This window comes from Aquila chrysaetos, chromosome 8 (genome assembly GCF_900496995.4).
Source record: "Aquila chrysaetos chrysaetos chromosome 8, bAquChr1.4, whole genome shotgun sequence".
Lineage (NCBI taxonomy): Eukaryota > Metazoa > Chordata > Aves > Accipitriformes > Accipitridae > Aquila > Aquila chrysaetos.
In genome coordinates this window covers 40,952,290-40,966,716 of record NC_044011.1, presented here as the reverse complement: position 1 = coordinate 40,966,716, position 14,427 = coordinate 40,952,290, and the positions used below count along the sequence as shown (strand labels likewise).

At 43.2% G+C, this 14,427-nt stretch overlaps 1 protein-coding gene across 3 annotated transcripts in view; it reads left to right on the top strand.

Moving 5' to 3' along the window:
- Nucleotides 1–14,427, top strand: part of DIXDC1 (DIX domain containing 1) — a 54,510-nt gene that overhangs the window by 15,979 nt on the left and 24,104 nt on the right. For all 3 annotated transcript variants that reach the window (XM_030022541.2, XM_030022543.2, XM_030022540.2), the window contains 2 exons: nucleotides 11,217–11,346; nucleotides 12,674–12,799. In XM_030022541.2, the coding sequence (XP_029878401.1) occupies nucleotides 11,217–11,346; nucleotides 12,674–12,799 (256 nt within the window). The remainder of the gene's footprint in view (nucleotides 1–11,216; nucleotides 11,347–12,673; nucleotides 12,800–14,427) is intronic.

Below are 14,427 nucleotides of genomic sequence, written 5' to 3'. Positions count from 1 at the left end.
CAGTTTTGCAAGTGCAGAACCTATGGTACAGAGAGATTAAGTGACTTGCCAAGGACATGCATCATGTCGCAGACACAGTTGGAAATGAGCGAGAAACCCTGTAATTCTGTGCCTTCTGTTTTGATCCACCAACTACACTTCCTCCTCTATCTCTTTGTACCTTAGGTGCTTATTTATAGAAGTCTGTGAATGTGAAAGAGTGTCCCAAGGTGTCTGATCCCAACATAGCACTCTGATGTTAGAAGGCTGGAAGTGAGTGGCTACTAAACCTAATGTTTGGGTGTAAAAACAGATTCAAGATAAAACGTCAGACTTAATTTAATAAAAGCAGTGAATTGGGGTATTGAAGGAATTGCCTTGGTGATTCGTTGTCTGTTCTTTTGATAGAGCATATTTCTGGCCAGGTGGCTCTTTTAGTGACTAGATACCTTGAAATAGAAGGATGTACTTTCCAAATCTGTGCATTAACATACACAAGTAAGTTGCTAGCAAGCTCCTAGTTGTATGTGCAGAGCTCAGGTGCAACCCTACACATGCTTGGGACATAGAGGCCAGGTATCATTCCAGTTCTGTAGGGATATTGATTGTGTGTCTCTATATTGCACCTTTGGTCAATAATCCATGCCTGGAAAGTTACCCAATACAACCAAGATGCTACAGACAAGTTTCTTTTGTTCCTTTGCATTCTTTTCCCTCTCTGTCCATCCTGCTGGCTGAAAGCCACCCTGCCAGCCTCATTATCTGATGAGCGTGGATGGAGAACGCAGCATTGTTGTTCCTTGTGCAGCTAATGCTTGTTCTGCTTCACAGATCATCTGTTAGATTGATGCTTTCTCCATGATGAACATAATCACAGATTGCTAAAGGGGCCCTGTAAATTGCAAGTTCAGGCCAGTGTATTTCCCTTTGCTTTCAGAGTCCCTGGCCAAAATACGTTGTGGGCAGTGTCACCTGTAGACATCTAAATCAGGATGACTTTTGTTTAATATTGAAATGCAGCAAACTACTTGTGTGGGCATCATGCAGCTCCTGTCCGTCTCTCATTAGTGGACTAACCTGCCTTGAAGGTGTTTTCCTGCTGTGTATTGAGACTTACCCTGCTCTGAGGCAGCTAAATAATTCAGTCCCACGGCTGGATGGTGGCACGGGAATGTATGGCTGCTAACAGCAGTAGTTTATAATGCAAGGAAACCATAGGGGGCAGGGTCTCCCCTGTGGTGACTCTGTCCATGTGTCCAAGTTCTCTCTCCTTGAGGAAATGCAGTTTACTTGAGATTTGTGCTTATGCTTCTGTCAGTTCTTTACAACAGATGGGGCACACAGAAATGTGTCAGAAATGGGCCTGACAGCTCCAAGACATTAATGTGTCTGTATTTTAACAATAATATACCTTCTCTTTTTCAAGTTGGAAGATCATTTCCTCTGGCAATCTTAATTATGTAGTTGCTTGTGTGCAATGAGTCATTTGAAATAGCTATTTTTTCCCTCTGAGATTATGTTGAACAACAGGCCTGGGATTGGCTCCTCTCCAGAGAGTGAAATTTTTACGAGCCCAAGCAGAGGTTGTTTTGAAATCAGGGTCTCCCAACAGCAGCAAAGTGAAATGCAAGGTTACCACAAAAGGGTCTGTCTACATGGGGAAATAGCTACGCATTTTGCTATGTCAGAACTGCTAATCCCCAGCGGTACGTACGCAGGAAGTGGTGCAGTGCGGGTAGGGCTCTGTGTTCTCTCCCTAGTAGGCTGCTTATTGCCTGCCCCCTCACCAAGTGCTTCATGTAATATTTTCCCTAAAGTAGTGGGTTCTTAGCTGAGTGGCATCTGCAATAGGTATTTCCTGGATTTCCCACATGTACAGTCTCTCTCCCTCACTCTTCAAGGTTTGCTGTATCTCTTTGTGGAGTTGAGGTGATTAGATGACATCATATCTGTGATATCTGAATCCTTGCTGTGGTAAATGACCTGGGTTCGATTTTGGTTTGCTTTTCTGGTTTAAGTAATTTTCTGGCAGTGTAGACTTGCTACTGTCTTGTTCTGGCAGCTGTTCTGTTCCCCTTGGTGTAATATCCATGATCTGTGATGAAAATGTCTCTGCTACTGCGATCTTAGCAGGAGAAACTTGCACTCACCCTCTCCTTGCAATGAATGCTATTTATAGCTAATAGGATTCACTATGAAGAGAGCTGGTTTGACTCCTGTCTCCCTTGTCCAGTTCAGCCCATTAGGACCAGCCTGTAACTAAATGCTCCCTGTAGTACTGAATCCCTCAGAGCCCGGGTTTCACTGAATACATGACACTCTTCGGAGATGCTGCCGTTTTCAACATAGTAGGGCCAAGTCTCATTTCACATCAGCTTTGTTTTGGTATGAGTCCACGAGTATTTTACATCTGTTCTACACTGTTGAAGCCATGGGATGCTCAGGCACACTTGTTTAAGGCTTGGCCAGAGTGAGAAAGGCTGGGATCTGAAGAACCACCTGAACCTTGCCAGGTTGCCTGTCTGGTCTGCAAGAGGCTGGGCAGCTGCTGCATTGTGATTCTGCTAAGCCTCAAGTATGGACATCAGAAAACACAGCTGGGGTTTCCCACACCTGGATTTACATGGAGATGTACTTTAGCCGACAAATGCTTGCACTAGCAGGAATTCTTATCAATTTTTCTCAAAGCCCTTGTGCCTGGCCAGCAATAGGACTATCAGCAAGGGAAGGATGTATTTGCTGTTATATAGGATTAGGAGTTGAGCAGTTAGGATTCAATCCCTGCTTGAGGTTCACTGTATGTCTAAGCCAGGCTGTTACTTGGTTGCAGAGCAGTGGCTGTCCTTTGGCAGGGTGTATTACAGTGCATTTGCACAGTAACAGTCAAAGATTTATTGTTATCAAAGCATTTTACAAGGAACATAAAAATTAGTACAGCTGCTTTATAGCTAGAAACTGAGGCACACAAAGGTAAAGTTGGCTGCAAAATTCACAGCAAGTCATTGGCAGAGTGAGGAACAGTCTGTGTCTTAAATGTGCCCTTCATCCTGGACCAGGCAACCTCACTGGGTGTCCCTTCCCCTTTTCTTCATACAAAAGGTTCTTGCCTGCAGAAAGCACTGTTCAGTCATACTGTGTGCTCAGTGTCTCCACGAAGCTTCTTTTCCCTGTCTGTACAGGGCTAGTGACTGCATTCTGCTAAATAAGGAACAATGCTTCTTTTCTTTCCTGAAGCATCAGGGAATGTCTCAGTGCAACTTGTTTTGACAGACCTTAGACGTTTGGGTGTAGTGGAACCATTTGATAATTCAGGGTGAATCATGTGCTCCCAAGTACTGGCCGTTTACACTAAAAGATCTCTTGTGGCTCAGCTTTTTGCCTGTATGCTTGTATAGAAACACTGCCCGTGTGAGAAAAAGGCCTCAAAATATCAGATTGGGGAAAATGCAGAGGCACTAAAACATCTTGGAAAAGTGCCAGAAATTATCCCTGAAGCAGCAACCTGACTTCAGATGGCAGTGACATTTTGGGGTGTGGATGTCTGACTGTTGATTCAAAGAAACACATTCTAGCAAGATTCATTTTACATTAATTTCTACCTGCTAGACTTCTGGAGTAGTTGCTGCCTGCAATGATGTTGAATTTGTTTAAGGAACAGATATCATCTTCAGATTTCTGAACATAAAAAGGGTGCACAGAACTGCCACTGTGGATGTGGAAGGTATAGTGAGTAATTCCAGGATTTTTACAAACAGGAGATAAGATTTAAAGGAGGTATAGGTGGAAAACAGATTAATTACAGGGAGAATGCTTGTGTGTGGTGTTTTGAAAGTGACAGGCAAAATTACTGTTTGAAGGAAGCACACTTGGATACCACACACAGAAATATCCCTATCTGGCAGATGGGTGGCACAAGTGAGATCACTGTCTGACAGCAAGGATATGTCTTGGCAAAAGATCAATAGAAGGAAAAGTTTTCTTGTATTAAAAGGGAAAATGGAATCATCAGGCTTTTGTTCTTCGCAAATTAAATAACTCTTGTTCTACACAGATAAAAAGATGTCAGACATGCATTTCTTGCCATTTGCCCACCTAGGCCCGGTTTCTTGGGAGGAGACTCAAGGTTAGTTATTATTAGGTTGCAACAAACTACTGAGCATAACTGTCTTTCACATGTGAGTGGTGCTGCTGGCTTCATGAACTGTTTAAAGAGATCATACATTTGCATCTACTAAGCTCTTCCAAAGGGACTCTAAAGTGCAACACTAAATTAATAAAATGCCAGTATATATAGGCACAGGTAAGAATTACTTCATCCTGTACTGAAAGTTGTATGTCTCTGGAATGGAGCATGAGAGCTATTGGCTGTGCAACAACAAGTAAAAATCAAAACTGTAGAAAGAATTTAGGGAGTTTGAATGGAATTGGGTCTTGCTGTTTAACACGTAAGCGCTTCCTGTTAATGGGTGAAGACTGTGAAAGATGTGGAAAACTTTTCAGTCAAAAATTACGTGTCCTGCTGGATAGCTGGGCACTCTGGAAATTCTTGCTATTGTTTCCATTCAGGCAACATGTGAAACACACCTTCAGCTCTAAAATTCATCCTTCACAGACTTTCCAGCACTTGAGCTGGCATCTGAAAGTCTGCCAGTGAGCTGCTCTATTAGTAGACCAGACACTTGTTCCCCTCCCAGTAACAAGTGGTAGTTTAGCCAGGATGGCACAGGCAACTGTCATTTCAACCCAGCAGTACTGCCAGGATTTGAGCAAAACCTGCTACTCTTCCCTCTGGAGACGAAGACAGTGTTCTCCCTATCCTGACATTCTGAATGAATGGCAGAAGCAGTTCCTGTGTGAGATCTGTGTTTAGAAACCTGCGTACAGAGAAGAGGATTTAATTCTTTATGTTTGTTCTGAACACCCAGGATGACAGGAATGTCTCTAAAGTATTTCTAAAGATCTGGCCAAAGCCTTCTAAAGTTGCAGACACTTGCTTTCTAAAATCTTTGCACAATCCTGAACAGTCTATGAATGGTGGTCAGACTCAGTGGTTTCAAAAATGTTGTCTGGACTAAGAGATGGGAAAGAAGAAGACTGACCTTTATATTCTTGAATCTGGCTAGAGAAACAGATGGCTACTGCTTGAGATGAATTCACTGAACCAAAGAAAGAGTTTATATTAAGATGAGGAAAATGCAACTCAGTGTGCCTAGAACAGCGCAGGTTAAGGGCATTGTTGGGCTGCTCTTCCCAAAGGTTTGTGCTACTTGAGTCTTTGAAATTGACCTTAGAAATTATAGAAAATGTGTGCTGGCTAGAATTTCATGGAGAGTTCAGGATAATCCTTCTTTCTGGGTCTCAGCAAATCAGTGAAAAATCCTTGTCCAGACATGTTAGGGTGTTGGAAATGTACATGTTTTCACTCAGATATGGGTGAAGGGTTAAGGAGCTCCTGGTCTTTTGAAGCTCACACACTATTTCTGTCTCCTGGTGTGCACCAGATTGCATGGGTGCCTCCTTTTCCAAACTGTGTTGCTGTACTGAGGCATCTTCTGTGCTTGAGACAGGCTGTTTATAGAAGATCTGGAAAATACACATCAGACCAAAAGTTATTTTGAATGAAATTACACCTTCTGCTTTAAAGTAAGAGTTTTATGAAAGAGAAGTCCTGTGGGTGCATATGGTCTTTCTGGCATCACTGTGGTCATATTTGGGTGGTTTTCACTGTTGGATGTATCAGGAGCTATCTCAATACATTAAACAGCCTGAATGACATTTAAGCAGCAATTCTGAACAAAAATAAATATGCTGCTGGCTTTGAGAGCAGAGAGGAACATTTTCTTTGCTTGTGAGTTTTTATTTTATACTTTTACAAAGGCCTTCTCTAACAAAAACAACAAAAAAAATCAAACTGGATGGAACACTGGATGGAAAATTACAGTTCCCATCTAATTAAGGTAATGTCAGAAAGCTTAGAAATCATACAAGGCCTTAAACATTACATCCTGATGCAATTAGGCTAGCCTTTGAGCTTTGCTGTTGCAGACATTTGGTTCAGTGCTCTGAACAGACAGGACACTAAATGCCTTTCATACTGGGACCAACCTCATAGCATGAGGGCTGTTGACCTTGTTAGACCTGGTGCTTGGGCAGTGTCCGTAGGGTATAAAGGAAAAGCAGAGTAAAGATTATGAGAAATATTATTCTTCCAGATTCTGTAAATCCAACAATAAGGATAGATACAAATTCATCAAATGAACACAGAAAAGTAATCTCTTCCTAGAAGCAGACAGTGTCATGGGAGTCTACTGTAACATGATAGCAAGGAGGTCAGGCCCTCTTAAGGCATCTGCCTGCTAAACAATGATTTTGTCCAAGAATGAAGATTTGGCCAACTTCAAAACCTGCAATACCATAATCTCAGAGGAGGTGAAAATTAACCATATACAGTGTAATGTAGATGGCACTGATAATAAAGGACAGAGTAGCATATGAAGGCATTGTGATCTACCTATATTTACTGTCAGGCAGACTGGACTGATGGCTGAGAGGGGAGAAACATGAGCCGTAAGCAGCAGGTGGTGAATTGCACTGGTTAAATGAGAATAGCAAGGACACCTACAACTGGCAGGAGATTTGCAATAGAGTTGCTGCTTTTCTTCCACCTGTGGAAAATACTAGATAATGACAGGTAACTGTAATTATCAGTAAGGGATTACAGCCACTGAGAAAAATGTGCTGACCCTAGAAGGGTGTTTTCCTCCTGTGTATCATTGGCTGTCAATTGAAAGCACAAAGATATATGCTCCTGACCTCCACAGCTGTTTCCCTATTGCCAGTAGGTCTGAGGCACTTCTTCAGGGTATGTGCTGAATAAGTGATCCAAAGTAAAATCCTGCTCTGAGATGTGTTGTGCTTACTGAAGTGCTAACCTGTAATTTGCCAGCAGAAGTGCCTGCAAATTGGGAAATTCCTTACAACTGCAGGTGGCCCCTAGTATCTTGCTTTAAAAATCTTCTCCTGTCCTGCAAAGTCTTTTAAGATTTCCAGAGTGACTTGGATGTAAACACCCTGCAATAACGTGCATAGGAGCTGAAGCAATCTGGGCTCCAACTCCCTTCAGGTAAGAGAGCTGCTCTTCCCATTGCGAGGTACAGGTAAACCTGGCCTTTTTTTGGAACACAAAGCTGTGTTAACATAAATAGGATTAAGCTTAACTCCACCATAATCCTAATAACATGTGCTCTGCATAGTAAATCTTAGACGAGGCTGATACGTTTTTGTTCTGAAAATCCTGGTTTTGAAAGAAATACTGGTACAGGAGTAGAGCAGTGTGAGCCCTTTCAAGTCTAAGATTTGGCTGAACAGAAGCTCAAACCAAAACGCAGAGAGAAGCAGAAAACTCCTGAAGAGTCAGTAGTTGAAGGGAGGATTATTCAGCTAATTATTCAATGAAGAGCATGAGCTAGATAGTAATCAGAGAGGGAACAGCTATTGTTCTCTTGGCGATAGCTGTCAGCCATACCAGGTTATAAACCAACAAGGGGATGCTCTAGGGATTTGTTCAATCCTATGAAGTTTGGAGGTTCTGTAGGAAGCTGTAGTAGCATAGTTACAGTATCACAGAAATTGGTGTAATAGGTCCCACGGGATATTTCCCCTCAACTAAGAAAGACAAAAGTTAATCAAGAGGAGTGCTAAGAATTTGAGAAGCTGTCAGAGCAGGGGACCTGAGCAGGTTTGGGGGACTGCTGGGTCCAGCCTCCTAGGCACAAAGGCTCACTCTGCATCCTTTACTCAGTCTGGGTTGTGTTCTCCTGTTTGCTCTGCCTCTGGGGTTATTGCCTCTTTTTTTTATTTAAAAGGCACAAAATGTAATGGCCTACTCTGTTGTCAGGAAGCAGTGTGAAAGCACGGGGGGGACAGCCTTGCAAAAGGAAAGGAGGAGTACTTTCGAGATGTGTCATCTGTGACCTTGTTTGTTCCCAACCTCCTTTCTTTCCTCCTTGGAGTGTTGTTGACTTAGAGGAGCTGAGACTGGATGGGGCACATGCATCGTTTGAGCTGGGATGCCTGCAGCCACAAATGCTGATTGAGCATGTGTTTTTGGTGTGAGTATTTCTGTGGACAAGTGACAAGCACAGGCTAGGGAGTATTCTCGTGGAGTGGAATAGGCTATGTAGAGCTTCTGTTCTCATGGCAGAATACATCCTAGCAAATCTCTGTTTTCTCTGTGCTGGAAGATACCTGGAGTACTTTCCAGAATAGATACCACGAATTATGTCCATCCAAGTAGCAGATCATATTGCTGTGGTAGTACTTGGGGCTGTTCTGTTGTGAATTGAGATAGCTGTCTTGGGTTTTGAAACAAACGGAATTCTGAGGGAGTGAAACAAGCATTTCACTTTTTTTAATGGGTCTGATCCATTAAACTGAATCTGTGGATCTGTGAAACTGTGGATCAAGGCCTTGTGCTTGTGTTGGAGGTATAGGGCTTTAAGGTATGGCCCACAATGTCCTTGTTATTGCCCAGTTCATTCCACCTGTTGGGGAAGCCACAGAGAGTGGTGAAGCAAAGCATTTTTGACTCACTAGCTTAAAAACTGCTATTGGGATTTCTGCTGAGTAGCTTTGGGGGCTTTGTTCCTTCATGCATTTAACACCACTTTGCCATTTTTAGGTCACTAAACTTTTATATCTGTTATTTTCTTGGTAAGTTCAGTCACCCGCTCACCTCAGCTGCCAGAAGTGACAGCTTACTTCCTGGGTTTTCTGCTTTGCAGCAATCCAAGTCTCTTGCTAAAGTCATTAGATCTTCTAGTTTTTGGATACAAAATCAGGAAATGCTGATCAGTCCAACAGTCTGAACTTCTGCAGGAAAATCTTACGGGGGGGGGGGGGGGGGGGCAAAACCAACCAACCAACCAAGTCAGTCTGCTAATGAAGTGTAAGTCTGCAGTATTACAGCAACTACTGATATGAAATTACTTTGTAATGGTGACATCCATATTCCATTGCCTCAAAATCCTTCCTTTAATAATAATTACTTAATATGTTACTCCAAATCCCAGTGCATTTACTTTTTTTTTCTAATAATAGCAATGACAACCTTCTCATGCTTTTAAGAGATAGACTAAAAGTTTGCCAAAAATGCTTTCTTATGAATGCACGAAGAATGTTCAGATAGAAGAACTAGAAAAAAAAGTGCTTGGTGAAAGGGTCTGTTTTTTCCTTTGAATGAAAACGGAAGTGTATGAATGGAAGAACCATACAGACTCCTATAAAACTTGCAAATTTGCTGTAGGCTGGAAGAGGCTGTGCCCTTGTGGAATTAGTACAATATAACAGTTTAGAACTTTGTAAAATGATTTGAAAAACTACAACAAGGTAGTAAACACAACTGTAATAAGTTTATTTCCCTAAATTACATAGACTTCAGATGCAGTTTTCATGCTGCAACCCTATTTGGTACCTCTTTACTTATGAATCTAGGTATTTCTGTAATTATGCTGTATTACTGTAAACAAACCTACTTCTTTTCTCTGGTACTTGTTTGAATAAATTAAAGCTTTATTGAATCTGTGTAATAGAAGGCTTGTGGTCTCTCTGGCTCTGGCGTTACTGTTGTGAGACTGAACCTCAATACCCACATGATCAGTTAAAATACAATTGCAAGAGGTGGGGGTGCTTTTTGCAGCTGGCAAGAGTTACCACTGCTGTTCTGAAAAATCAGCACAGGATCATCAACTTGTGCAAGAGAGAGAGAGAAAGTCAAGGCTTCTTGATTCTCCACAGTGCCCAGTTTCATTAAGTAGAAAATAAAGACCTCTGAAACTGGGCAGGCAAAACTGACATGCATCATTGCCATTACAGCCAAAGAAGAGCATGCAGATCCAATCCACGTGACAGGCCAAGTCTGCTCCAGCAAGCATGCATCAGATCTGCCACTTCTTCCTTTTTTTTCAAAAGCCATCAGGCAGTCCCCCAAGCTCATCTCTGTTCTGCTCTCCAGCTCTCTGCTGAGTGAGTGGAACTGATTGAATACAGGTCCAGTCACCTTTCTGAACCAGCAGACCGAACCACGGTGTGATTAAAGTTGGATTTCCTATGTCAGGATAATTAAGAGTGAAGCTGTGATCAGATTGTGACTTTGATGGGCTGTAAAAGCATAAACTCTGACTGACATTGCTGAGATAATATGGAATGGAGACTTAAAACCTGCTGCATTGGCAGAATAATGGGAAGCTTAGTGAAAAAGGAGGTAATCCCATAAATGGATCAGTTTGTTTACCTTCCATGTACCACACCAGCCCTGCCCAAAGGGATTTCAGTGTTACCAGTGCTCCTACTAGCCATGGAAGTGCTACTGAGAGGGGAATGGAAAGGAAGAGGTCATGTGAGTCTGCTCTTTGCCTTTCAGTCACTTAATACCAGGTGGATCTCCACACTCACCAGAAGCCTGAGTTTCAGTTTCTGTGGTCTTCCCCTTGTGGCAACACACAGAGCTCTATGAAGCAGCAACCAGTATGACCTGCTGGAAAGGCAGTGCTCCTTGCTCTCAGGTCTTGCAGGTGTTAAGTGCTTGTGGCAAGCCAGCTTCCACATGTACAGAAATAGAAACTGGGCGATTAGAAATGCTGATGCAGCTCCATGGAAATGGAGGAAGGGGTCTATAGGAGAGGGTGTCTCTTCCCTGTTGTGTGAACTGTTACAAATGAGCCATGCTGGGAGCGTTAAGGAGGGAGGCTGTTGTTTCTTCCAGGAAATCTGTCCTGATTATTTCTTTTGGTAGGTGGCATAGTTTAATGGGAAATAACAGAGGGTTTCTTGCTTCTGCATTGTGGGTTTTCTACTTTCTTGATAAGTGGAAGAAAATAGTGTGGATGGGACACTAAATGCTGTGAGTGAACCAATTCTGGCACCAAAAATGAGGGGATGACAGCATTGGTTTGGCACCAACCTAGATTAAACGTAATGTAAAGCTGTCTTCTCAGCTGTGCTTAGATCATAAGTCCTGTCCTGCCTGCTTGCTCTTCCTGTCCTGGGATGGAGTGAGCTGCACCACTGTGTGCAGTGATGTCAGTTAGTGCTCAGCAGGCTTTGGGATGAGACCATTGGTGTTTGTTTTCAAGGGCAAAAGACAATGAGATCTGTGAAGGTGAAAGAGAAGAGTGAGAGCTATGCAACTTTCCCCTGAAACGGCAGTGATGTGCAAACATTTTGTTTTCTATTTTCAGCAACAACTACAGGCATATGTGGCCTGGGTGAATTCCCAGCTGAAGAAGAAGCCAACAATAAAGCCAGTCCAAGACCTGAGACAAGATCTCAGAGATGGAGTCATTCTTGCTTTGCTCATTGAGATTGTAGGTCAGTAATGCCATATGGCACTATTTTTCATCTTGTAGTTTTAGATCTTGTGTAGAAGAGGCTGGCCTTGGCTCTGACATCTGTCAGGCATACTGGCAGATGTTAATGATGGTGTCAGAGCTTGCAGGGGGAGGGGGGAGGGGAGTGACTTTAAAAGAAAACAATCATAAAGCAAATTGTAAATGCAATTCTATTCAAGTCCTTATGCTTTAGCAGACAGTTACAACAGATTTGCTAAAACCTGTCAAGGACCATATTAACTCCCACGAGGCTGGAATGGAGTTATGAAAGGATTTACCTTGTAGGGGAATGGTGTTAGTATGTGGCATTTTTGGAAGAGTGACCTGCTTGCTGAGATACTCCCTTCTTCCTGGGCTCAACTTCACTCCCAAATTTTCTACCTCCTCCCCCTGAGCAGCGCAGGTAGATGGGGAATGGGGGTTGCAGCCAGTTTATTACATGTTGTCTCTGCTGCTCCTTCCTCCTCACACTCTTCCCCTGCTCCAGTGTGGGGGTCCCACGCACGGGAGACAGTCCTCCATGAACTTCTCCAACATGGGTCATTCCCCCAGGCTGCAGTTCTTCACGAACTGCTCTGCATGGGTCCCTTCCATGGGGCGCAGTCCTTCAGGAACAGACTCCAGCGTGGGCTTCTCTCCATGGGTCCACAGGTCCTGCCAGGAGCCTGCTCCAGCATGGGGTCTCCACAGGGTCACAGCCTCCTTTGGGGCACATTCTGTTCTGGCGTGGGGTCCTCCACGGGCTGCAGGTGGATATCTGCTCCACCATGGACTTCCATGGGCTACAGGGGGACAACCTGCTTCACCACGGGCTGCAGGGGAATCTGCTCCAGCGCCTAGAGCACCTCCTCCCCCTCCTTCTTCACTGACCTTGGTGTCTGCAGCATTGTTTCTCTCGCATGTCCTCACTCCTCTCTCCTGGCTGCTGTTGTGCAGCAGTTTTTACCCCTTCTTAAATACATTCTCCCAGAAGTGCTACCACTGTTGCTGATTGGCTTGGCCTTGGCCAGCGGTGGGTCCATCTTGGAGCTGACTGGAACTGGCTCTGTTGGACATGGGGGAAGCTTCTGGCATCTTCTCACAGAAGCCATCCCTGCAGCCCCCTTCTACCAAAACCTTGCCACGTAAACCCAGTCTCCAACCTAGTTATTGCTGGTACTGGGTACCTTATAAGCAGGACAAGAAGCCAGATATGTGCCTTGCAGTACCCAGACAAGAAATAAGATCAGGCCCTACACCTATAGCAATTCCTGTGGCAGCACCAAGCATTTCAGTTCTTCTCTAATAAAGCTTTTTCACTCCTTTAGCTGGTGAGAAGTTGAATGGCATTCAGGTCCACCCCACCAGCCAGCAGGAGAAGAGGGAAAATGTGGAGAAAGTCTTGCAGTTCGTGGCATCCAAAAAGATCCGCATGCATCAGACATCAGCAAAAGGTATGTGCCCCTGGCGGTCACCACAGATGATTCTATCTGTTGAAGGTCTGTTTCTGTCTTTGTTTCATATCAAACAGATAATGTATTGGCTTGTGGGGGAGTGTTGTTTTTTTTCCTCCTGTGGTTTAGTAACAGGTTTGGGGTTGAATGATACTGCGTTCTTGACTGCTTTCAGTAGCAGCACAGTACACAAACGAAAGTGGCTTTTCTCCTGCTACTGAGCAGTCAGATCAAGCAGTGGTGTCATGAGGAATACAGACTGAGGATCTTTCGCTAAAAGGACATATAAACCTGCTACTGTGAAATGAGACATGGGGAAAATATTTCTGGTCCACTGGAAGCCTGTGAAACTGTTTCACATGGCCTCTAATGGGGAGGAGACTCAGTATGCAAAATCACGTCTATGGCATGGTTTAGTCAGATATCACAAGGATTGCTGGTGTGTGTGTGTAGATCTATGAGGCTGAAGATAGGCCCTGATCCTTACTGTTTGCTGACTGTACTGGGAGGGGATACAGTTCTGATTGTCTATGGCCCTTCAGATGAGAGAGAGAGGAAAAATGCTGACATGGACTACATGGAGTGCATGGCCCTTGTTAGGAGGAGAGTACAAACTGTTGGTTTATAGGCTTTGGTGAAAGGCTTAGAATTTAAATACAAAGTAATGAGTACTGTTCCCACAGTACTGCTACTGGCAGATTGGAGGCTGAACTAGTTCTTTCAGTAATGTTGCAAGCTGTCTTATGAGCTCATGACTATAAAAATGATAGCAATATTGGTAAAAGTCTTACATAAGCAAAGGTATCAACCTGGATATGCAATGAAATGAAAGGATAGGATACAGGCACAAGACTCTGGTATGCACGCTCCAGGGCTCTGGTCATAGTTCTGATATTGACTCATTCCAGGACTTCAAATGACTCACACAAACGTTTGGCTTCATGTTCTCTGTGAATGATGTGGAGGTAACAGTCACTGTGACTTTTTTTGGCTATTTCTAATTTTTCGGGTACTAAAGCAAGTAATAACCAGCCTTCATGCCTCCAGCACTTATGATTGATTTTTTTTTTTTTTTTTTAGTCTGCCTCTGATATTTGGAAACCCTATTCCTATTATTTTAATGGACTTTGAGTATCTCAGTTACTAAATTGTTTTGAGAAATCCTAGTCTAAAAGAATGTCTGACCTTTGTAGTGAACTTGAGATCAACATGTTTGAGCAAGTTTGTATGCTGGGGGAAATGCCTAGTATAATATTATTAAAACTGACTATTTAACATTTGCAAGGTGCTATGAACAGTTTATGGTACAGGACGCTATTGCTAAAGAAATACATTGCTGTTCTCTGGTCTTTAGTATTTAAAAAAATGCAAATTCCATGTGCTAATTGAAGTGACTGCTGGTACAGTGGTAGTCTTCAGTAACTGCTGTGCTTTTCCAGTGAGCTTTCAGTAATTATCATGTGCTGTCACATAACCTACTGGATTGTTAGCTGGAAATGGCCATAGAGGGAAGGCTTAGGTCTGTTCAAAGCACTTAAACTTGTGATCTGTAGGTGGCAGTCAGTTTGCTGCTCTGTACAAAACAAGGAGAGCTAAACATCAGTGCTGTAATGCAGTCCTTTTTTCAT